Below are 22,893 nucleotides of genomic sequence, written 5' to 3'. Positions count from 1 at the left end.
GTTGTTTCTAGTTTCAAGGTAGAAAAGGCTTCTCACGTTCGAGATTCTTTCACGGCATGAAAATTTCTTAACACTAACATACTATATATTGAATTTGATTCAGGTGAGACAACAAACCAAACTTCCCAGTGGGAGTCAGTGGCTCACTGACTCAAGTTTCTTTGAAATCGCAAGTAACTATGCACTAGATATTTAAATCAGAAGTGTCCACACAAGAGCCACAGAACACTTCCCAACAGGTTATAGCAAACTTCAGATCCTCAGTACGAAAAAGCAAAAACCACAAAACTTATCCCATGCTAGAAAAGAAAAAGTAGGAGAGAAGAAGGGCTGCTAAGCAGGTTGAAATGGACAATTATTCTTGCAGTCTCCTGATAGTGATAGAAGGTCTCTTTTGTCTACGTTCAGGTAGAGCAGGCATCTGGGCTGCCATTAATCGCTTGATAATGCTGCTTGCTCATACCTTGCTACAGTCACAAAACACATTTCCAAAATTTCTAAGGCTTCTCAGGTAAGAGAAAAGCTACACAAACTCCCTCAGGTAGAATTTCAGAAACCTTCACAGCATCGCTGCGGCAAAAGTAGAACATTATTCCACAGAAAGACATTAAAATGACAAAGCCAAGAGTGAGATTGTCCATTTACAAGCAGCTATTCTCCTGGCCCCTGTGTTATGTATATAAATAAACGGCACTTCAAATTTAGCATGTGCTTTTGAAGAGCCAGAGATAAGTGGCATTCAGTGTGAAATTAATACCTTTGAGCGGAGGTTAAAGATGTTTGATAAACTCTTTGCTGCCAACTAAAACCAAAACTAAACCATAGCTGCACAAGATAAACAAATCTGACACATTAAAACTTGGGTCATATTTAGCGGGGTATCTTAATTTGTTTTGTTTCCCTCCAACCCAACCAGAGAAATAATTCTACAGATAAATTCTATGTGACTGGAAACAGCTGCTGTGAAATAAGCAGACACAAAATTAGAGTAGAGAGCAAATATGTTTTAGCTGAACTATTCTGCAGTGACGCATTTAATTTTAAACTTTCTAATACCCCTTATTATATTTAGAAATTGCAGGGTCAGCTATGAAATATAATTAACACGCTGTTTAAAAGGGTTTAACTACTGGATGCCTCTGTAAGACACACACACTAGGGTGAAAACTGAGGACTATTGCTTCTGATAGTAGCAAATCTATAAAATCACTGTTCTGCTCACCTCTGTCAATCCTAAACTCAGTCTTGAAAGCAGCAGTTGGCCAGCTGCAGTCTATAAGAAAGGTTCTACCTCTGTCACCCATAGCTTTGCTCCACTTCTGTAAAAATACTAATTGCAATTTCATTTGAGGCATTATACACTGTAAGAGCATGTTGTAGTAGCCATGACATTCAGAGATACAATTACAGTAAGATTAATTTCATTCAGCCACTGTCAGTTTGGAGAACTGCAACACTCTGAAGCAATTAGGTTACCACAACACAACTGCGTATGCATAAACAAGAGCAAAATAAAGACAGACTGTTGGAGTACATAAGAGTGGTTTATTCACTAGAAAGATGCAGTTGGGCAGTGAAGGCAAGGAGTTCAGGAAGACACTCAAAGACATTACCCAATTTAAGCAGCAGTTGTAGTCTAATAGCATAAAGAAAATACACAAATAAATTTCATTCTGATGTTTGAAATTGTGTTTGTATTGAAAATTAGTAAAATTTACAGTAAAAGGAGCTGAAATAGGGTTAAAGCATTAGAATTCCAGTCAGCATCCAGTTTGACTGAAAGCAACCCCTGTTCATCTTGACAAATTGGATTAACGCTTATTCAGGACAATCTGAAATAATTTTCTAAATGGCTCAATGAGCAAACCAAAAATGCTGTTTATTTCCCACAGCTTTACTTACAACAGCCATTCTCTTTGCTTTGTATACACAGGTTTGCGACTTTCGACAGGCCAGAAACCTAATCACATCTTGGGGTAGTTAATAATTCAGGGCATACTTAACACAATGATTCTCAACTTTTCCATCAGATTAGAATCCTTTTCCATCTCAGCAGGAATGTTTCCTATCACTTAGCAATACAACAAAGGCTTCCAGGCCAATAAAGCTCAACTTTTCCATCTAAGGGGGCCACACACCTTGTTGCAGCAGCAGAATTTCACAGGTCATAGCCTCACCCTGATCACAGGGCCAGACCTACTGGGTACTCAGAAGTCCTATCAATGCAAATGCACTCAAAAGTTTTGTTGCTCTCCAGGAGTCAGGCTGACTGTGCATGTCCTGCAATAATTTAAGCAGCCTCGTCCTCGTATTCGACATGTAATGGAAAGTGCTGAAGGCCTCTCAGGAAGGTGGCTGCTGGGAGCAGGCTCCATCTGTAGCAATTAGATGCTGCACAGACTGGTTTAGATTTTCAGGTAGTACAAGACTGCTTAGGCCTTCTGTACACAAGACACTTACAATTATGGGTGAAAGGGCATGAGAAGGCCACAGATGGTAAAAACAGCAGCTGGTGCCTCTCTGGCTTGCAACCTCTGCCAGAAACTGCTCTCTTTAAGTTATCTTTTAATCTCTAAAGAAAACTTCAGAAGATAAATTAGTCAAAAAACAAACACACCCCAAACATATTATGTCACTGCAGGTAAATCATTTATGCGTAGTTATCAAATATTCCACTAGCAATGTTATGGAGAGCAAACAGTTTCCTAACACTGCCTGGATTTCAAATTCTCCTAAGTCAATGTGGAACATAAAGCCTTTTTTCAGTCAGCAACGTATAAATCTTGGACACAGTAATCCTCCCTTGCCAGGTAATCCTCTCCTGCTAGTTGGTCCCCTTACAGAACCACTGAGTAGGGCAACACATGGCAATTTGTATGAATTACTGTCTTCCATAATCGCTTTCCTTCCCAGCTCCCACCTGCTGCTCACTACCACGAAATGGATGCTGTGCATATGATTGCCCGTTTCATATTCTTCTTCTTAACCAATATGGTATAAAGCAAAGCGTCTTTGACGTCCAGAACTCTCCACATCTGAAGGGGAGTCAGGATTAGAATTTTCTCCAATGCATGTCAATTTTTGCACTATTTATTATGTAACCACAAGGGGAAAGGCTTATCTGAGGAAAATGCCCTGCCCCTTGCCTTTCCCTCCCAAGTGCCATGAATGCATTCAAATCACCAAGGGTGATCATCTAAGCGTTCACAGCACCCCTGTTACTACTGAGCTGACAGTCGTCTCTGCCACATGAATGAGGAAAGAGAAGAGCTCTGGTAGGCCTCATGTGGCCATGCCAGTCCAGCTCCTGCGGAAAGGAAAGGGTTAAGTGAATGCCAATTGTAACGTATGCTTCTGGAAGGGACTTTGTGCCTTGATTAAAGCCAAACAGCAACCTTTGAAGTATAATGAGAGAGGGGAGGAGAAACCACATCCCAAAAATGCATAATCATATTCCTCTCTGAATTCAAAGGATCAGTGATACGGCCTGTGCTGTAAGCATGCTGATTTCAGGTCAAAAGCTCAGGTGTATGACAGCATACCATAGACACAGGATAGAAAAAAAAAGAAAACAAGCTAATGAAAGAAACTCACCTCAGCTTTGTTCTGTTTCTCTTCATATTCACTCTGTTCCTTTTCCATACCAACCAGCTTAATCTTCAGGTCTGAAACTTCAGCCATTAGATCTAATTTCTCAGTCTCCAGTGATGTTCGACTTAGCAACTCCTGAAAGCAAAGCAGAACATTTTATCCAGTTCTTTAGTTCAACACTGGCAGAATGCTATGTGATTTACTGGCAGACCCATAGAGAAGTCGCTACCCCGGTGTTTAACACTTTCAATACAAAAGTAAAATTATTCTTTTCTTCAGAAGTCACACTTGCTACTCCTTTACAATGCAAAAAAAAGTAGCAAGATAGATTTGATGTAAGCATTTACTGCAGGCAGAAAAAGTAACTAAAAAAAAATAATGGAGCAACTGGCAAATTCATATGAAAGCAAATTTCTCTGCCTCTCTTCATGGCATGTATACTTTGAACTGTTTGAACTGAGTGTTTCTTGAGTTCTGCAGCTATTTTCACCTAAACATTCTCCTGTGTTAATCACTAAACCACTTTGTTCCCCTCCCTATCTCAAGAAAATGTGTGGCAGAGTTAATCCCCAGGCATGACATGAAATCAGAAAACAATACTAAGGCTGAACAAACACAAACCTACATAATGCCATAGAGACCTTCATGTGACACATTACAAAACAGCTGGCTACTTCCTAAAATACTCATCGGACAAAGCTACATTTCAGTATTACAATGAGGCATTCTAGAACTTCTTATCATGCGTTATTCAATAAAGGATGTATTACAGAATGAGCACCCTAATCAAACAGAGTACCAAAGACAAGCAACATTTCTGCAGTCGTGCTAATAGTACTTATAAGTTTACACCATGTAGTACTTGTTAACTTTTGAAGGCTACACACTGGAGGGAACAGCGCTGAATGAAAAGTGGTATGCCCTAACTGGAATCTAAAAGGCTATGCCTAAACTGAGTAACAGTGTAAACAAGAAACAATTGGCCATGACTTTTGCTTGTGTGCCCCAAGTTTGTTTTTCAGACTGCAGAGAAAGGCATACTTTGGACAGAATGGTATCACTGTGTTTGGAAAACATTCAGTATTCACATCTTCATTGCATCTTTCAGTTTTCAAGAAAGCCAAAGCAAAAAAAAAAAATCTTCCAAAATTTAAAAGTGTATTATATACATAAGATGCTTCTGTTGGCCTCCATTTTCACCGAGAAAAAAAATCCATTCAGCAGTTTAATTAGGCACTTGGAAAGTTAGGTATTGATTTTTAGTAAGGCTTAATTTTTGCAAAAGAACCTAGGTTTCTAAATCGTTACAAAATTTTATGGTCATTCGTAATGCACATTGGTGTTTTGATCATATGAAATGGACTGAGGAATCACAGCAGTTTCTGCTTTGAATTACACAGAAGTGACTTAACTGAAGTTGGCATAGTTATTCTGGATCTATGCTGATGTTACCGAGTGATCAGAAACTGCCCTGTCCATCACCCTTTTCTCATCTCTTCCTCTTCTACGAACTGTATAGTATGTTGTAGACTATGGCTTGGAGCCAAGGAAGCCACAAAGGCTATTTTAAAAATTATACAGTTAAAGTTTATTTGGAACCCAAATCTGCTCTACATGTAAATTGTTTTAGTCTGGTGAAGAATACTGCCCAAATTAAAAATAGTACTAAACTTGCATCTGCATTGCAACACCAATTATCTAAGCCACCCACTATTCCCAGTGCCATGCCCATTTCTGCTGACATTGACAATGATATTTGTGTATGGATGGGAAAATAAACAGAAACACAGCCTCATGGTTAGTTGTTTTTTTTTTCTCTGAATGAATTAAATCAAGCACTAATTAGGAAAAGATAGCCCACAGACTTTTTTTTATTGAGAAACTCTAAGAGGCAGTCACCTAATGAAATCCCAGGAGTAGCTGCTTTCTACAAAGGTGATTACATGTTACCATTATAATTACAAATAACTCCTCTATCTTCCAAAAAACCACTGATTTGCACAAATTCCAGAGGCACATTCCAGTCCAGACTGGAACAGGATCTGTACAGCTGTTTACATAGCGGACGTTTGCAGATTAAGACATAGCTATAAATGAGAACTTTGATATGAAATGAAGTCACTGAACATCAAAAAGGCTAGCATGATGAGGTGACTTTGGCCCCGTGGACAGACTCTATTCACTGTCGAACTGAAACAACATTTAGAATTTTTTTTGACGCTGACATGGTGTTCCATGATACGACAGGAAGATTTCTTAATAAGGCAAGGAGACATGGCATCCCTCTAGACATTTTTAACAAAAGATCTATCCTTTTAGTGCACCATCTAGCATTACTCCTTACTTTTTCTATAAACTTCCAAATTACACTTAGTTATGCAATGGAGAGTAATACCTCACTCCTCTCATTCTGAGTTCAGTAGCTCGATGTGAACACTAAGGTGCTACCTGGTATAAGTGAGCATGAAGGCAGCTGACTTTTTTTTTTTTTTTTAATCAACTCAAACAAAATTTTAGTTTTCTCTGAAGCTGGAGAATCAGACCCTCAGCTAGTGTAAACTGGCATAAAACTCTTGCCTTAAAATAGACAAAATAGCTAACTATCCCTAGTTTGTTTTCAATGGAGCTACACTGATTTAAAACAGCTGACAATTTCTCTTGCATCTAGAGAGTCTAACTTTTGCTTTGAAAGAAAGTGCCGTTTAAAGTAAATGTCCCCTCTTGAAATGGTAACATCTGGAAGCAATTATTTTCATCTTCAAGCAGATGCTCACAGTGAACAGCTCATTAAGAATGTGACCCATTTTGTTACAGAGAAATTATAGTGTATTTCAGTGGTATGATGCAACTTGAATTCAGCCAGAATAAATATGCAATTGTAAGAAAAGAAAATACAAATATATGTTATTGGTTTTAAAGCAAAAAAGATAACATAAGACAGGCAAAATGGTAATTTGGGCTGTAGCAGCTTTAAGAGCTGAAATACAGAAAAGAACATATTCTAGGGAATCTTATTTATAAACAAGATACTTGCTTTTAATTTTAAAATGTACCGTAAGTATAATTTCGTTTATCAAAGTTCTTTTTTTTTGAAAATCAACTTTTAACTTTAAAAATTAAGGAAAAAACCTATTTTAGAGTAGAATAATTACGAAAATGAGTCATGCAGAAGCTACAATACGCATGTACCAGACAGATCAATGAACCGCAAACTATTTCCAAACACAACTGTATTTTTAAAATTCACACTGTATATTTTTAAAATATTTAATCATGCTTTTCAATATTCCCAATGAAACTGAAGCACATGCTGTATATCTCACTTTCACATTTTGTTGTCTTGGAAATACATAATTCTTATAAAGCTGCTTATAAAATTTAACATGACAGAAAATAGCTTAGAAAGAGGACACTATAACTATTCTAGGCTGCCAGCTGCAAGCACAGAAAATTCCAGGATATTCAGCACTCCACAAAACAGAAGAAACAATCATGCCATACACTGATTGAGAAACCATAAGTAAGATTTTAGTCAAGCGGGGGGAAAAAAAAAAAAACCAACAAACCAAAGATCCCATTTTGCATTTGTGCACTGTAAAAATACAACACTCAAAAAATTTCATACTTTTCACCCTTATTAAAATAGTTGAGACAGACAGACCAAGCTACCTACCTGGTAAGCAAAATTCAGCAAGAACCTCTGCTAATGAGGACTGCACTTTTCAAGTGCTGTGTGTCAGCTGTGGTAGAAATAAGATCTTTGCTTAACTGAAAACACAGCTGAGAGCAATGTACATGTGTAATCACCATGAAATAGTGCAAGTCAGTAGCAGAGAGTGAAGTACAGCCCTCCAATTCATCATTTGCCCATTATATAGTTAAGCAACAGAAAGGACAGAACTTCCCATTGCACTGCCAATTTGAACAGCCCTTTGCATACGCCTGACGAGCAGATTTGTGCCTATGTTAACTGTAAAATGACAAAGCAGTGTAATGCTCACCTGTATAGATAAGCTGCACAACTTGAGAGCACGCTCTGAAAACCTTATGCCTCACAACCAGAGCAGCACAGAGCACGCTTCAAAATCTGAAACACTAAGCTAGCTGCTGGCAAGAAGTTACTGTATGCTATAAACAAGTGCTGAAATTCATCTGAGATCAGATAACTCAGGCAATTGAAAGTTGAAGGCATGATCCTTGCCAGCCATCAAAGTTCCTGAGAAGCACACAGATACACACCAGATTTAAACTCTGCAACCAAGATAGGATTCTGGCTCCCCTGAGTATAAGACAACTGCAAAACCAGAACAGGTACACACTAAACTGCATTGGATTCAAGTTCCTACTCTCATACAGCTCCTCCCTGCATTCTTTTAATCCACTTGTTTTTAAAAGATTCTCCATTGTGCCTCACAAAGGGCACTGCCTGGCATACTTTCTCCTGCTCCTCGCACCCAGGCAGAAGTTGGCCATAAACTGACATGAGAAACAGAAATTCACTCCTGTTTGCATTTAAACATTTCAGTTTCTATGTGTATTTTTAAGACAGAAAGAATCCTAAAGCCAAGTGCTTTGTATTTTGCCAGAGAATTTACTTGATAGAAGACACAATCACGTTTACACAATGCAACTATCTGACAAGAGTCCCTTGGATTGCCTGTTGCAATTATGCATCAGAAATAAGATGGAAGGTGGAAACACAGTCAAAACACATCTAGGATTTGGTACAGGTCAGGTACAGGAAAGACATTGCCACATGGACCAGCATTTTGATTGGCAAAGCAAACTGTACGCTGTTACACTTTATGCCACAGAGCTTCAATGGGAACTAGCATCTGTTAAATAAATCACATGCAGCACTGGAATAGCAAAGGGTAACTATTCTTACTCACGATAATTACCATAACAAACGCACTTAAAAGAACTGTGGAGGCGAAATCTGTATGTGCAGAAAATTCACTTTTCAAACTGACTTAACACAGCTGTCAAGATTGACAGCACAGATTCCATAGCACCAATGTGTTTACATTATGCATGGCTGGTACTTTCTGTTATGGGACAATTTAGGCCACTTTATAGAGCAAAAATTACTTTTGCTTTCCAATTCTGTTCTACAATTGTACACAGTACAAGTGAAAGAAAAGTTGATAGCAAGTGTATAGGAGGTTCCCCCAAGGCTAACATAGCAGATGTTCAAGACCCTCTCTTCTCTTAAAAAAATATTTCTTTCTTAAAATTGACTGGAAGAAAGTACTTAGAAATGCCACAAACTAACTTAGAATAAGACACATACACATCATTCTTCTCTAAAATTGGCTGTAATTTTACATTTTAAAGCAGCTGATATACTGGAAATGGACTGTCACAGCATAAATTGTCTTCATAGGATAATTCTAGGATTTTTTTTTTTTTATTTCAAGACATTCATTACAATGCGGTAAGGGCCAAGGCAGCTAACTATTCACACAGGCTGGCATTTCCATATTCTTTACACATTTGATGGCAAAACAGAGATACCACTGGAAGGCAAGTCAGTGAGACCAAACTGGCATCTTGCTCCCAGTCATGCTCCACAAAATTCGCTCTTAACATTTACTATGAAGGATGACCAGGGAAATGTGTTTCTTGGCCTAAACCGGAACCATACTTAAGGACTGATTTAAAGTTTTGCCATTGACTTTCATGAGTTTTCAAAAAATCTATTTTGTTTTAAAGGAAGAAAATGCAAACACCTTCAAGGTGAAAAACGCTTTTTCTTCATTAGAGTCTGTAGTGGAACAAGTATCCTTACAAAACCAAAATGTTGAGTTTGACACTTTAAGCGTCACACCTCATGAAAACATACATGCATTATCTGTAACTGTGCACACCAGAGCACCTCTACATCTGTTACATAGGATTCTCTTGTGTCTCAAATGCTGCTGAGCCATATTTTCTTTGGCTGTGGTTTCATAAACAGCTAAGTGAAACGCACATCTCGCCATTGCCCTTATGCCACTCCTTGACCTTTTCTGTGAGCTGTTTCAAGTCACTAACCCAGCAGAAAAACATCCCCTTCTTTTTAAACCCCAAGTTAGTTTTCTCCCAGTCATGGAGGAAGAAGTCTGATGAGCATGAGTCAGTATAAAGTAAGTTGCAGAAGCACATGGTCAGGAGCAGGAAGAAGGACGAAACGAGAATGGGACCATCTCCCTTTTGTAACAGGAACCTTTAGACTGGCTCAACGCATTTCTTGAAAGTTCACATTTCAACTAAGGGATATTGCACTGTCCTCTTAGAGTGATGAAGAATCATGATCTTCTGCAAAGCAGCAGCAGTCTGTTGCTACTATTCCACATGCAAGATGTCCACCCTAAATGCTGAAGAGCCATTTTACGTAATTTGTATAAAGTTTATTTTAGCTGTTGTTTCAAAAGTGTTTCCATGATCACTTTGTAGCAGGGTTCAAAACAACTGTACATAAATCATAAGCCAGAAGGATTTTAGCCTGAACCCCACCCTGACGAAGTGGACAAGTCTCTGCTAGCATAGATTCAGCAAAACCTATTTTGCAGGGTAGAATTACATACCCTTTCTGTTGTGGAACTACCAGATATTGTCATTAAATTATCTTAACGAAGTGTATGATTTTTGGTTTTATTGTAGCATTTTGGGCACAGAACTAATTAGGAGTCACCTTTCTTACAGTTCCCAAAATTAAAAAGACAAGGCTTATCCTGGACTCAGGTATATGGTTTCCCAGGTAAGTAAATAATATGCTTATCCATACTGCAGTTCTACTAATATACATTAAAGAATTTTCAAGCTAGGGCAACATTTAGAAGAAGCAGTAAACTTAAGTTCACAAAGGTAAAAATCAGTGGAGTTCAATATATTGTAAATAAGCAAGCAGAACCATGAAATAAAATTGGATTTACATGCACAAGACAATAGAAGTCTTTCTGAAAAGCAAGAATATTTATATAGGTACATAGAGCTAGATGATTTTTTCCTATTAGAAATAAGTTAGTTTACTGTAGAAATAAATAAGTACTGTCTTGAAAGACCCACTAAATAGTTTTGACTGGAAAAACTCAGTGACAACACTAGTATCTTTCATCTCTCTGCTAAGCATCGTGAGCAGTGGTAGAGGACACTGGCAACAACTGGCTGAGAAGATTTGAACCCAGCCCTCCCCAAAACCTGATTGATCCATCAGTCCACTGAAGTCCCTGAGGCCAGATACTTACTCTAATTTTGACAAATTAACTGCAAGAAGGCCTGTTGGCCACATATCTTACATGCACGTCCTAATCATCACATTATCAGGTCGTTCTCTTCTCTCCAAAACTCAACTCATTCCCTGTAGAGCGCAATCTTTTCAACAAGATGAACTGAGAAAAGAACCTTCAAAATAAATTATAGACAAATAAGGCCCTCTGCTGAGCCATAATAAATGTATAATTTCTCTGACTGTTGAGATTTTGAGAGATCTAACTTGGGTTTCCCATATCTCACTGTCTACTGGGGGATGTAATCCATGTGAGAAAGATACCACAACTACCATTCCCTCATCATCCTCTAGTATTTCACTGAATTTTCTCTTCTTACTGTTCACAAAACTAAAATGTTAACTCAACATCAATTTTTCCGATTCCAGTGAGAAAATAAATTTTAAATATCTCAGTTCCACACTGAATTTATTTCTTAATTTTGGTTCAGCTATTGAAAGTACGTCACTCACACTAAAATTAAAATACTAAGCATATGTGTTTGTGTACGTGTCTGTGCAAAGTTCAAATGGACAAACTCATAGGATTAAAATGAAACACAAATCTTTACCAAGTTGTGGCCTAGGTAATTCTTTCTATCAAAAAAACCCCAACCCAAACTCAAGCTATCACATATGCTCTAAGCATGAGAGATCAGTCACTCAGAAATTTAGCAATCAACAAGCAAGCTTGTCAGTATTTCTGTAAGTTATGTTCAAATACAAGATCTCAAAACTACAATACAAAACAATCAACAAATTTGAGCTTATTGCTAGCTATTTAATATGTGTACAGGAAAGAAAATAAATTTGAAATTACTCCCATTTGGCAACAATTACAGCTGCTCAAAGTGATCTCAAAATTTAAATTTAAGGTTTATGTTAAACATATTTGGAGATTCCTGACTTCCTTAGCTTTAGTACAGACTTTTGTAGCTTATCCCTTTAGGATCAGCTTTGTAAGCAATTTGTGCACGTGCCTAATACCAGATGGGTAGATTTAAACATTTTCACTGAAATAGAAATGTACATGCATTATTATATTCTATTTTCAGATGCCTCAGTGTTCTGTTAAATCAGGCTTTAAATTCACAGTTTCCTCAGAAGACTATCAGAGCAGAAAGTTTTAAGTCAGAGAAACAATAAACAGTTTTAGCAGAAGTCACAGAACAACTGTCTAGTTGTAGACTGACACAGGAAACTTCTACACTCTATTGTGAATGCCTTCCTGATCTTTGAAAACAGATTTTCATAACTTAAATACTTACTGTTCTTTGAATTTCACTTCAGATCTCACTGAAAACCTAAATGTACTCGCTATTCGCATTTTTAAAAATGTCCCCTCATTTAAGTATGAGAAGAAAACTTTTCCCAGCTGGAAGCATTCTGGGCTGCAAAAGTTGTGTGAGACCAAGGTTTTTTTGGAGAAGCTTGGAGAATTATAACTTTAAAAGGTTTAGGATACAAGTTTATCTTATAGAAACTGCTACTGTTTACATACATATGTATATGGATCCTTATCATAGAAAAATAAATTTATATAGATTAACACAACTGTAATTTATAAGTCTATATAGATTAACACAACTATAATTTAAAGCTATGAATAGTTCATAGAAAGACTTGCATATTTCTCATAGACTAAGTTAGTAAATTTTTAACACAACATTTTGGGTGGGGAGAGGAAATAAGTTCATCAAGAACAATATCTATCCTGCAAACTTCTGGCGTAGATTTTGACGATTATTTACAGTTTCAAATCTATTTTTAATATCTATGTACTGTATAATCAATGGATGATCTGCATCTGTAATAACAGAAAATGGCACCAGGAAAGTTCTTTTGCATCGACAAACCTGCCAACTCTGCACTAACACATGAAATGTAAGGTATTTAATTTATCATTTGTTCTGCTCCCTCCACATATAACATGAAAGAGCAAAAATTAAATCACATAGCCTGAAACTGTTGATTGAAATAAAGAAAAATATGTCTTCATATACTAATTTTCTTCCAAAAAATAAGAGGAAGCTCCTAAATCAAGCAAAAATGGTTATAGAACCAAACTTGATACAGTAATTAATTTCAACTTACTACCTGTTCAACTTCAAAGCCATACAAAACCAGAAAATATTTAAATAAAACTTCTTAATTCTATAACTCTTACATGTATTAGATACATTTAACCTGTCTAACCAGTTACTCAACCATGTCCAAATTTAGTTCGTCAGCACAGTACAAATACGACACAATAGTTTCATTTTACATGCTGCCACGTACAGTATTATGCAACCACCCAGTAAAATGTTTCTGCAACAGGAAAACAAAGAAACATTTATTGAAAGGAAAAAAAAAAAGTGCAAAGCAGCAAGAGAACAATAAAAGATGCATTTTTTTTCTGTTTTATCTTCTTGCCAAAGGCACTCACACATGCAGACAAGCTGACCATATATGTTCACCCCTCGGTTGGAGAAGATTATGCAAGAAGCTTTCCAATCCAGATTTTTACCTGTTGAAGCATTTCTTCTGTAGCATTCAGTTTCAACTGATGCCCCTCAAGACAGATTTCTAAGTCCCGGATTTTCTCTCCTTGAGCTTCCACCTGGTCTGTAAGAACACTCACCTGTAATTTGAGAAGAGAAGCACAATGCTACTGAACTGACTGTAACTAAGTTTCAATTACCTTATACAATTAACATTCAAATGCACATTTTAATAGCAAATTCTCTTTTAAAGTCCTCAATGGTTTAATATTCTTGTGCACTGCAGCAACGTGCTCTATCAAGACAGACAATTTTTCAGTCTTACCTGTATTTTGCTTCCACCCCGCCCTCTGCCGCCCCCCCCCCACCCAATTATTTTGTTTTAATATAAAAAAGAAAGAACATTTCTAGAAGAGGTGGAATACTACCTACAGGTAGCCTGCATGAGTTCATGGAAAAATCTGAAAAATCAGAAAGCACCAAACAAGAACATAGGATAGTGAAAATATTTTAAGTGGTTTTGGAGCATGCATTGCCATTTCAGGTTCCATTGGCACTTCACTCCCTAAAACAGATAAACAATAAAACTGTTCATTCGGAAACCAACCAATTACTTTACTTCTTACAAGAACAGAAAAACACCTTACCTGTTAAAAAAGTGTTCTGAAGTTATAAAGAATGTAATGAGTAAAAGGCATGTTTTAGCAGCGGCAAAGTTCTATTCCAAGAAAAATTCCCAGGCTTTGCAAGCCAAAACATGAAAGCAAAAGAAGTGAGATACAGACAATGAATCCCAGGAAAAGAAACAATAAGCAATACTGGTAAAGAACTGTGGGAATGGTGAGACAGACCAGTGAGTGTGTAATAAGCAAAGCCCAGCAGCCTAACTCAAAGCTTGCAAAGCCAAAAAAACTACACTCAGGATAATATTAGAAAGATGTGGAAAAAATCCCAGTGTTAATTCCCATATTAAGTAGCACATAAACTTGTATATTCATTTTTACTATTTATTTACATAGAAGCCTTGATTATACCAGAAAAATGTTATCTCAAACAAAAAAGCGACCTTAGGTGTTTAAACTCCAGTTTGAATGAAACGTGTTAACAAAAAACTTATCTGTGCTCTCACACATCCAACCCTGCACCACTTTTATTTAAAAAAAAAAAAAAAGGTACAGTATGTGGAAGTGAAATCTTTAAGATGTACCGCTTTAAGATGTATGCAGCACTTCTAAAACTCAGTCAACAAAGAATTGAGTTCATTTCAGGGAAGCTGCAGAGGGAGTGACCAAGTGATCTGTATTTGTTTTACCTGCAAACATAATGACAAGCATGCCTGGGAAAGGAACACAGAAAAAGAAAAAAGAGGACTGTTTTATTTTTTTGCCTTTAAAGTAGCTGGCTGTAGGGTAGAGTACAGATGAATGCAGGATGAGAGATGATGGGAAGGAGTGGGTGGAGGCAGATGGCAGGGGACACATCCAAGCTGGGGCAGAGGGAGAACTCCCCGCAAGGAAGTCTGTTGCTTGTCTCCTTTTTTGTTTTGTTCCCATTAAATGAGTGATGGCATACAAAAAAAATCCCTGTGAGGTCAGAAAGCAAGAAGTAACAAACTGAATCTTCTCCTTCCGTCTGATGCAGGTTCCAGAGAAAGAAAACAAGCTCTAAAGGGTTGGTTAGGTTCCAACTAGCATTGTAACCTCTAAGGAAAACTCTCTATGTTAAATGTGACCTGCAAAGCAATTTAGTAAAACCTTAGCAGCTTTAGAAGCATGTGTTGGATGTTCCAGTAGCTAGGCTGAGAGGAACATTAGGCACTTTGAGCTCATATTTTCCCCTCTGTTCAGGATCACATCTGCCAGACTCTTCAGGGAATCAGTAGGCTGCACACAGAACATAACCCTAGCGTATGCTACGCTGGCAAGTCCATCTTGCCTTAGCAGTGCAACACCCGCAAGAGTCAGCCCACAGATAATATACTTTCTGTTAAGATAATGTATTTTCTGTAAATACCCATGAAAGTGAGGCATATTGAAAAACTAGCTAAAAATCAAGTGGTATAAGGGTTTAAAACATCTTTGTGAGAAAAAACAAACAAACAAACGAAACAAACACCTAAAGAAGTACATTAGCTCCTATACACAGTCACTGAGCTATAGGAAGGTATCCCAGATGCTGTAGCAGTTCCAGCCTCCACTACAGACTGCACAGTGGAAGCAGGTTTCAGGGTGCGCTGTTAGACTCGGCTGTGATGGACAGGGATAGTGGACGTTGCCTGTGCCCACTACAAGGTGCCTTGCACTGCTTCTTCTGCTGCAAGCCTGATGCAAGACTGGAGTGCTCCCAGCCTCACGTTCCCTATAGATTACAGCTAGAGACCACAGTCACTGGCAAAACGCAACACGAGCTATAGAACGGAGGTGCTCTGTTTCTCATCATTTTCTCATCCTTCATGCCAATGGTCACAGCCAGGAGGAGCCAGGTTTGTACCAGCAGGCTCCCTCAGGCCAGTGCAACCTCAGTATGGGACTTCCCTGTGTTCCTCACATTCGGCTGCGTAGATGGAATACGCAGAACTGGTGTAAACCAGGTTCTAACTCCAGCTCCATCTTGGCACCTTTTTTTTTTGTTGTTGTTGTTGTTGATGTTCATCTATCAGACTGAGGTTTGCAGCTATGTTATTTGCCTGGTGTTTTTGGAGTCCTACTGCAATACTGTGCAGTAGGATAGGAAAATGCATAAATACTGACTAAGCCTCTTGATTTGATGGGGGTAAAAGGCAAAAGAGAGACAATTTCTACATCTGATTTAACTACATTGCTCTTGAGAAAAACTCTAGGTAGGTCTCCAAACCAGGTCATAAAAGCCTTTTCTTTACGAGTTTGGCTGGCTGCATTCTACAGGTACCTATTTGGATGAAGGAAGTTACTAAAAATCAGCAGGACAAAGACAGGAAAAGTACCTACTGAGCATGGAACAGTCGTCAGGAACTTACAAGCGCTGGAGACTAGCAGTCCTGTTAAATCCACAAAAGCTGATACACTTTGAACACCAAGATTCTGCCAAATCTGTTCAAGCCCACCAGCACACATGGCCATCAACAACCAGCTGTATAGCATGAACCACATCCAAGACGACAGCGGCTGCTATATGCATACAAAGATTACAGGACTACACACACATGTGATGAAACAAAGGAGGCCTTCAGGGACAAAGCCACAGGTGCCTCAGTACAACCTTCTGCTTCTGAGTAAACAGCTGGGTTTGGCACCCTAATTGTTGCTCCACTTACAAGTGTGTGCACATGTGTGCGAGTGAACTGTGTGAGAAGTGAATGTACTGTGTGAAAAGTTGTTTGCTATTATTAATAGAATCAAGATGTTACAGTTAATAACCACTTGATTAATAAAAGGTGTTCTAATAAATATCAGTTATGATGTTGTCTCCCCTGACCTGATTCCCTCTCAGAAAAAAGGGAATTTGCAGCACACACTTAAACACTTAATTTTTTCATTCAGGATTTTTTTTTTCTAAATTTGGTAATAGCAATTTTAGTTTAACAGTAATGAAAAAATCCAACCAAGCCTAAGCTTATGTCTCACAAACCATTTATTGTTTATTTAACAACAGCAGTGAGAATTCTGCTCAGTAAATTACCACAAGTGTGAACAGAACATACAGGATAAAACATGCTTACAGAAACTAGTAACTGAAAGTAGGAAGACACCTACCCAGTATAGTTAAGTTTTGTTTGATATAAATACATATGCTTATAATATGCTTTTGTAAATGTAAAGAGAAAGGATATGCAAAGACCATTTAAAGAATCTCCAGCTTCACTTTTAAAAAGCATGCAATGTACAGTTTAGTATTAGTGAAAATATCCAGAAAAAAATAATAAAGTTTTTTTTTATTTTACGTTGTACAACATGTGTTTTCTCCAGGAGGAAAACTTACATGGGACAGGGGATCTGCTTGAAAACAGGCTTGGTAAACTGAGAAACCTGGAAGAGCTTAGGCATTCATTTTACTCTCAAATTTTCTTTTTCTCCCTTTACCTCCCCCTTAAGCTTTTTGATGATTTAAAGCAACTTTGGTACACTATACAAGCAGGAAAAATATCAGTTCTACCTACCTACCAGTCTTCCAATTAACTAAAAATGGTGGCACACAGAACCTAGAAAATCAACTGGTATAACCTAGGAAACCTAGAACTACTACCACAGCATTGTCTTGGGACTTCACAGCATTATTTTTAAGTTGTTAATTATTCCTTTGTCATTCTTCTCCCTCTTACTGCTGTCACTCCCCTCTCCTCTACCCAGTTACCCCACCATGAAACCAATCAGATGGATTATACAAATTATAAATTAATTCCTGATTAAATATCAGTTACATTTGGTGACCCACTAACATTTGTTTAACAGAAAATACTCTGTCACTTCAGCTTTTATTCATTGAATATCAACTATGTAGACAATGTTGTCTTTAAGACATACCTGCAGTATGAGCGACTCTTTATCACCTTCTAATCGTGCCAGTCTTTCTTGATAGGTTTCGTTATTAGATGCATGATGATTCACCTGTGACTGAGGGAAAAAGTGAGAATTTTTACAGTTAATATTAAAATTTCAAGCAATAGTTAATAAAAATTGATATAAATTGAGTGGTTGTTATAATGCAAAAAACATGCAAAAATGTGTCTACAGATCAAAACTGTTTATTTCATATGCATTAATCCTTTTGTATGTACCTTCTTTTAGCTGGATTTTGAATACTTTCTCCAGCAATCAAGAATGGTATAGGAATAGATTTGATATTTTCTAGCAAATTACTGTTGGAAATGCCAATATTTTCCCAATATGGCAAATGCCATCTTATCAAGACAAAACCCATGTAATTTAAAACATCTGGTCTCAACCGTCTTTTGCCAAAGTTACAGAATCTTGGTGTTTATTTTCAAAAGGTAAAAACTGCCGTATGCATGATACTATTCCTAGAAACCACTGAAAGAAAAGTATAATTTTTTCTTTTAATTAATAAATTATTTAAATTATCAAATTCTTATCAGGAACTACTCTAGCTACATAATCACTTATGGATTTCTAAATGGCTCTAAGGAGCAAGACCTTCTAAGACATGGCCTGTTCCTAACTATTATGTCCTGTTTCCTATGAATTTTAATATTCCAGACACAAACACAACAATTAAAAAAAAATCTGCAGATTTATTTTAAAAAGTTTAGAAGAGTCCCACAGCTTCCTCCTGCATACTAAAACATTGTGTAAATGTGGGAATGGAGCCGTTTGCTTAAAACATTGAAAGTAACATGAGCCCTTAGCAGTTCACTTCCCAGCTCCACTGCAGGCAATGCATTTCTGCCAGGGAATAAAACACTTCGGCTGGCTCTTCAGCTAACACAAGAATCCAACTTCACGAAGTTCTCTGCAACTACACTAGTCTGCAGCCGACTACTCATTTATAGTTGCTTGTACAATGGCACCAATATAATTATAATCCTCCTCCCCAACTGTCCATTTTTTTTCAACTGAACATTTGTGAATAGAATTTTTTCTTTTAATATTAAATATATTTATGGCTTCTTGATCTCCACTGAGATCTACAGGCCCAAATGTAAAACAGATGATGAAAATAAACATGGTGCTAATTAATGCAAATCAAGAAATCAAATATTTATCCAATGAAAAGCTAAAAGACACTTTTCAAGCCATAAAGTGCTGAACTAGGTGTAAGTGTGGCACCTTTATGAGCTGAGCTGTGAGGATCAGAGCACTCTTGCCTCCGATATTTTTGAAAGGAATTGAGAGAATCACAAGGACACCAACAAACAGGACTGAAAGGTGCCTGAAGAGATCACGTGGTTAGCTATTCCATCCTAGGACAGATGATTATTTGCAATATTCTTGTCTTGCCTACTCCTAAAGACCTCCAGAAATGGATTACACAGCCTCCCCCATATGATGTACTTCTTAGCTACCCATCATTAGAACATTTTTCTTAATGTCTAACCTGAATCATCACCTCTTCAACTTCAACCTACTGCTTCTTATCCTACCACCATGGATAAAAAAATGTCCTTCACTTCAGAAATTTTATACATATTTGAAGACTATCTGTAGATCTCTAATTAGCAGGTCCCTCTTTGGGCTAAAAAAACACAAGGTTTTCTGTCCTTTCCTCACAGGTTCATTTTTCAAGATCTGTTTTGTTGCTTTCTTTTGGTTCCTCTTCACCAATTGTTCCTTGACTTCTTTTGAAATTAAGCACCTGTAGACACAGGACTCTAGCTGAAAATGGCTAGAGTGGAAAAAATGTTTTCACAGACCCTTGGGCCATATTTCATGCCAGCCATATAGTAACACTGATATATTTTCAGCCTAGGACCCATAACTCCCTGATCCTTTTTTAATGCTCTTATTTAGCTAGCATTTTGTTCTTCATCCTGTGTTTACTCATTGTTTCTGCTTAAATGTATAACCTCACACCAGCCTATACTGAATTGTGTCATATTATTTATACTGTTTTCCTATGTATCAGGCTCTTCTTATGTTTTAATCATGTCCTTTAGCATGGCTGCAAGGTCCTGCTTAACTAGAATCACCTATAAATTCACTACGCTTGGTCCTTATACCCTGTTTTAGAGGGTCAACAAGAACACTGAAGAACAGAATGTGCAGAACCTCACTCCACTCCTTACCAGCATTGATCAAAAGAAGATCTTAACTCTACTCAGAATATACGTTTCTCACTAGCTTTTGACCAGTTTACAGTAGGTCCAACTAAGCTTCAAGACCTCACAGAAACGGCTCTAAATATGCACATCTGAGTGCATAACTTATACGCAAACAGAAGTCTCAGAAAAAATTAATAATTTTTACAGTGGCATCTGTAGGTGTACTTACACAGTCGCACTGTATAAGTACATAATGCCCTTAAAGGAATGGTGACTTTACTCCCTCTCCTAACTAGTATTAATTTTTTTAGAATTTCTGTGTCCTAACATTTCTTTCCATCTTTCCTAGCATCTCAATGTAATTTTTTCAAGCCTTCTCCTTTTATTAGAAAAATACCACACATCCCCAAACCCCCCACTGTGTTTATAAAACATGCATCTTCAGTTTAACTTAGGTCCTTTGTATTAGAAGTTGGTTGGTCAGTCAGTCCATATGGTCTTAAAGTTCATTCCTTATTAACTTTTGTAGTACTATAATGAAAACAAGGAATCCTCATAAGTAACCAACATGCATTTCCGTACGTCTGCCTAGATAACCCTTTGACCTCAGCTATGCATCCTCAATCATACCACCAGCCATTCTGCCTGGGTTGTTACTCCACTTGCAGAGCAAAGTCTTATACTGTACTTTAGAATACAAAATCTTTAGCCTTGGCGGGTATGTTTCCATTAGGGTTAAAACTCCATTCCATACCATTAAATGAGTTTTCTTAAGGGAGAGCCCACAAGCCTTCCCCAGTATGTCTCTGGCTCACACACAATTGTAGGGGAGACTTCCCTGCACCTAGAACATCAAGTATTCAGGGAAGAACAGCACACTGCTAGGCAGGAAAAGATTCTCTTAATGACAAAACCTAGTGATGAAGGCCGCCTAGTCAGGTAGATTTTACACCCTTTCTCCTGCCATCATTTGCTATTTTCCTAGGCTAAATTTAAGAAATATACCTGTAACCACTTGTGTAACCACTCCCCGCCAGCCTTAGAGGCACAGTGAGTTAAATTACTGCCAACACATTTTTACATAACCAATCTGTCATGAATGCAAAACAGAGTTCAACATTTTATATAATCAGTAATTAAGAATTAGTTCAACATCACATCACAAATAAGATATTTTACTACACTCACATTTACCAAATGTACAGCCTCCGATGATGTCTGCTGCACTGAGTGACTGAAATATCCTCTGCTGCAAGTCCAATACTCAATACCCATGTAAAGCCTAGTGAATCACACCCATGTGAACAGAAAAGGGGGGAGGAAAAAAAGAAATCAACCCTGCCAATAGCTCGGACAGAGAGTGCTCAGATAAGTACAGGAAAGTACAGTAGACAGTAAATGACCTGCTAAATAAAAGTGGCTGATTGACACCCAGCAGTTGTTTACGACTTGGGAAATCTTTGTGGCATGCATAAAGACAAGATAAAACAATGTAATATGAACCAAGGCCATCTGTGGATGGTTGGAGTGCATTCTGCAGTTGTGAAAGTCAGTACTGAGAAGAAACTGAGCAAGTATAGTTAGATATCACACGTATCAGCAGCAACTGAATATGCGACCTGTAACATTAAAGTCATAAGACTACAGACCACTCAAGTTGGTGTAAGAGCTCATAAACAATAAACACTAGACTGGTGTAACCACATGACCAAAAGGCTGAATCACCCAGATTTTCCACAAAGATGTTTTTTCAGAAGATGCAGCCTTAAAAACAAAGAATCATTACCTGGGCTCCACAAATTATAAGCTAAATATGTTAATTATATTTCTTGTAATGAAAGAATGAGAGAAATCGCATAAAACATGTAAAGAAGTTTATGATAACACATGATACTAAAGCAGAAGGAAAAATATGCTAAGGCAAGGTGGTCGAAACTACCTTGATGGTAGTACCACTGCAGATAAAAGTCAAGTGTATACCATAAATACTTTGCCTAAGGGAGCTACAAAGCAATGTCGTGTCTCCATAGAGATTCTGGATATAGTTAAATGCCCATCAGATTGCATCAGATATTAAAATAAAATTTTTCCTTGAACAATTCCAAATTAACTGTTTCTCGTGGTTCTAGGGGAAGTGGAAAAAAAAAAAAAAGAAAAAAAGGCTTTTGCATTCCATCACCTGCTTCAGCTTCTTCTTCATCTTTAGCTTCTAAATCTCTCTCTGGAATACGCTCTTTACTCTAACGTGGACATAATATTGGTAGCTGCTGGAAACTTGATGGTCTAAGTATCACTTACAGGATCAAGTCATTACAGAGTCCTTTTCCAAGAAAAAGGCTTAAATATTCCTCCAGAATACATGACACAAAAAAATCAGACTTGGGAGTATGATTAACAGCTTTAGTTTAAAATCGGGATAATCAACAAAAATATAAAAGCGTATGGCAAGAAAGGGAAGAAATGTTCGATTGACTCAGTTAGCTATCTTAATTTTCAACAGCCTTCTCAGAGACTGGTAAGCACGGACTGTTATGTTTTCTTGCACGTTATTTTAATAGGAAACAATTCAGAATGCAGCTTATTGTCAGAACAGAACGACAACCACTGTATAGCACTTCTGTACAGATGTTCTGTTCAGAAGTTTCTGTAACAGAATTTCTAGCTGAATCTTGATAGGCTGTAAAAGTAAGCCCCTTAAAGCAAGCACATATGCAAGATAATAAAATTGAATACAGGCCAGTTTATGTTCTCCTCATGTGCTGTTTCAGTTTCAGCTCAAAGAATCTCTAACACAGCTAATTTTAAAACAAAAAATACCAACTTCTGAAGTTGATCAGCCAGCTGTTACACAGAAATTTGTCACTAATACCATGGAT

At 37.5% G+C, this 22,893-nt stretch overlaps 2 protein-coding genes across 14 annotated transcripts in view; one reads left to right on the top strand and one right to left on the bottom strand.

The window, feature by feature from the left end:
• The window catches only part of CYB5R2 (cytochrome b5 reductase 2), a 65,114-nt gene extending 48,513 nt beyond the window's left edge, over window positions 1–16,601 (top strand). The window contains exon 11 of the mRNA XM_087744478.1: window positions 16,227–16,601. The gene's annotated coding sequence lies outside the window, so the exon portion shown is untranslated. The remainder of the gene's footprint in view (window positions 1–16,226) is intronic.
• Window positions 1–22,893, bottom strand: part of PPFIBP2 (PPFIB scaffold protein 2) — a 110,178-nt gene that overhangs the window by 35,033 nt on the left and 52,252 nt on the right. For 12 of the 13 annotated variants that reach the window (XM_087744268.1, XM_087744242.1, XM_087744276.1 and 9 more), the window contains 3 exons: window positions 17,823–17,912; window positions 13,350–13,463; window positions 3,595–3,726 (listed from right to left, as the gene is read on the bottom strand). In XM_087744268.1, coding sequence (XP_087600394.1) covers window positions 3,595–3,726; window positions 13,350–13,463; window positions 17,823–17,912 — 336 coding nt within the window. Of the gene's footprint in view, window positions 1–3,594; window positions 3,727–13,349; window positions 13,464–17,822; window positions 17,913–21,205; window positions 21,324–22,893 lie in introns of those variants that run through there. The other variant, XM_087744302.1, reaches the window with a different exon arrangement.

Source organism: Nipponia nippon, unplaced genomic scaffold (assembly GCF_047370975.1).
Source record: "Nipponia nippon isolate SJK-2023a ecotype South Korea unplaced genomic scaffold, ASM4737097v1 scaffold_10, whole genome shotgun sequence".
Taxonomy (NCBI): Eukaryota; Metazoa; Chordata; class Aves; order Pelecaniformes; family Threskiornithidae; genus Nipponia; species Nipponia nippon.
The sequence above is the reverse complement of the archived record's forward strand: the minus strand, read 5'-3'. Positions and strand labels throughout refer to the sequence as shown.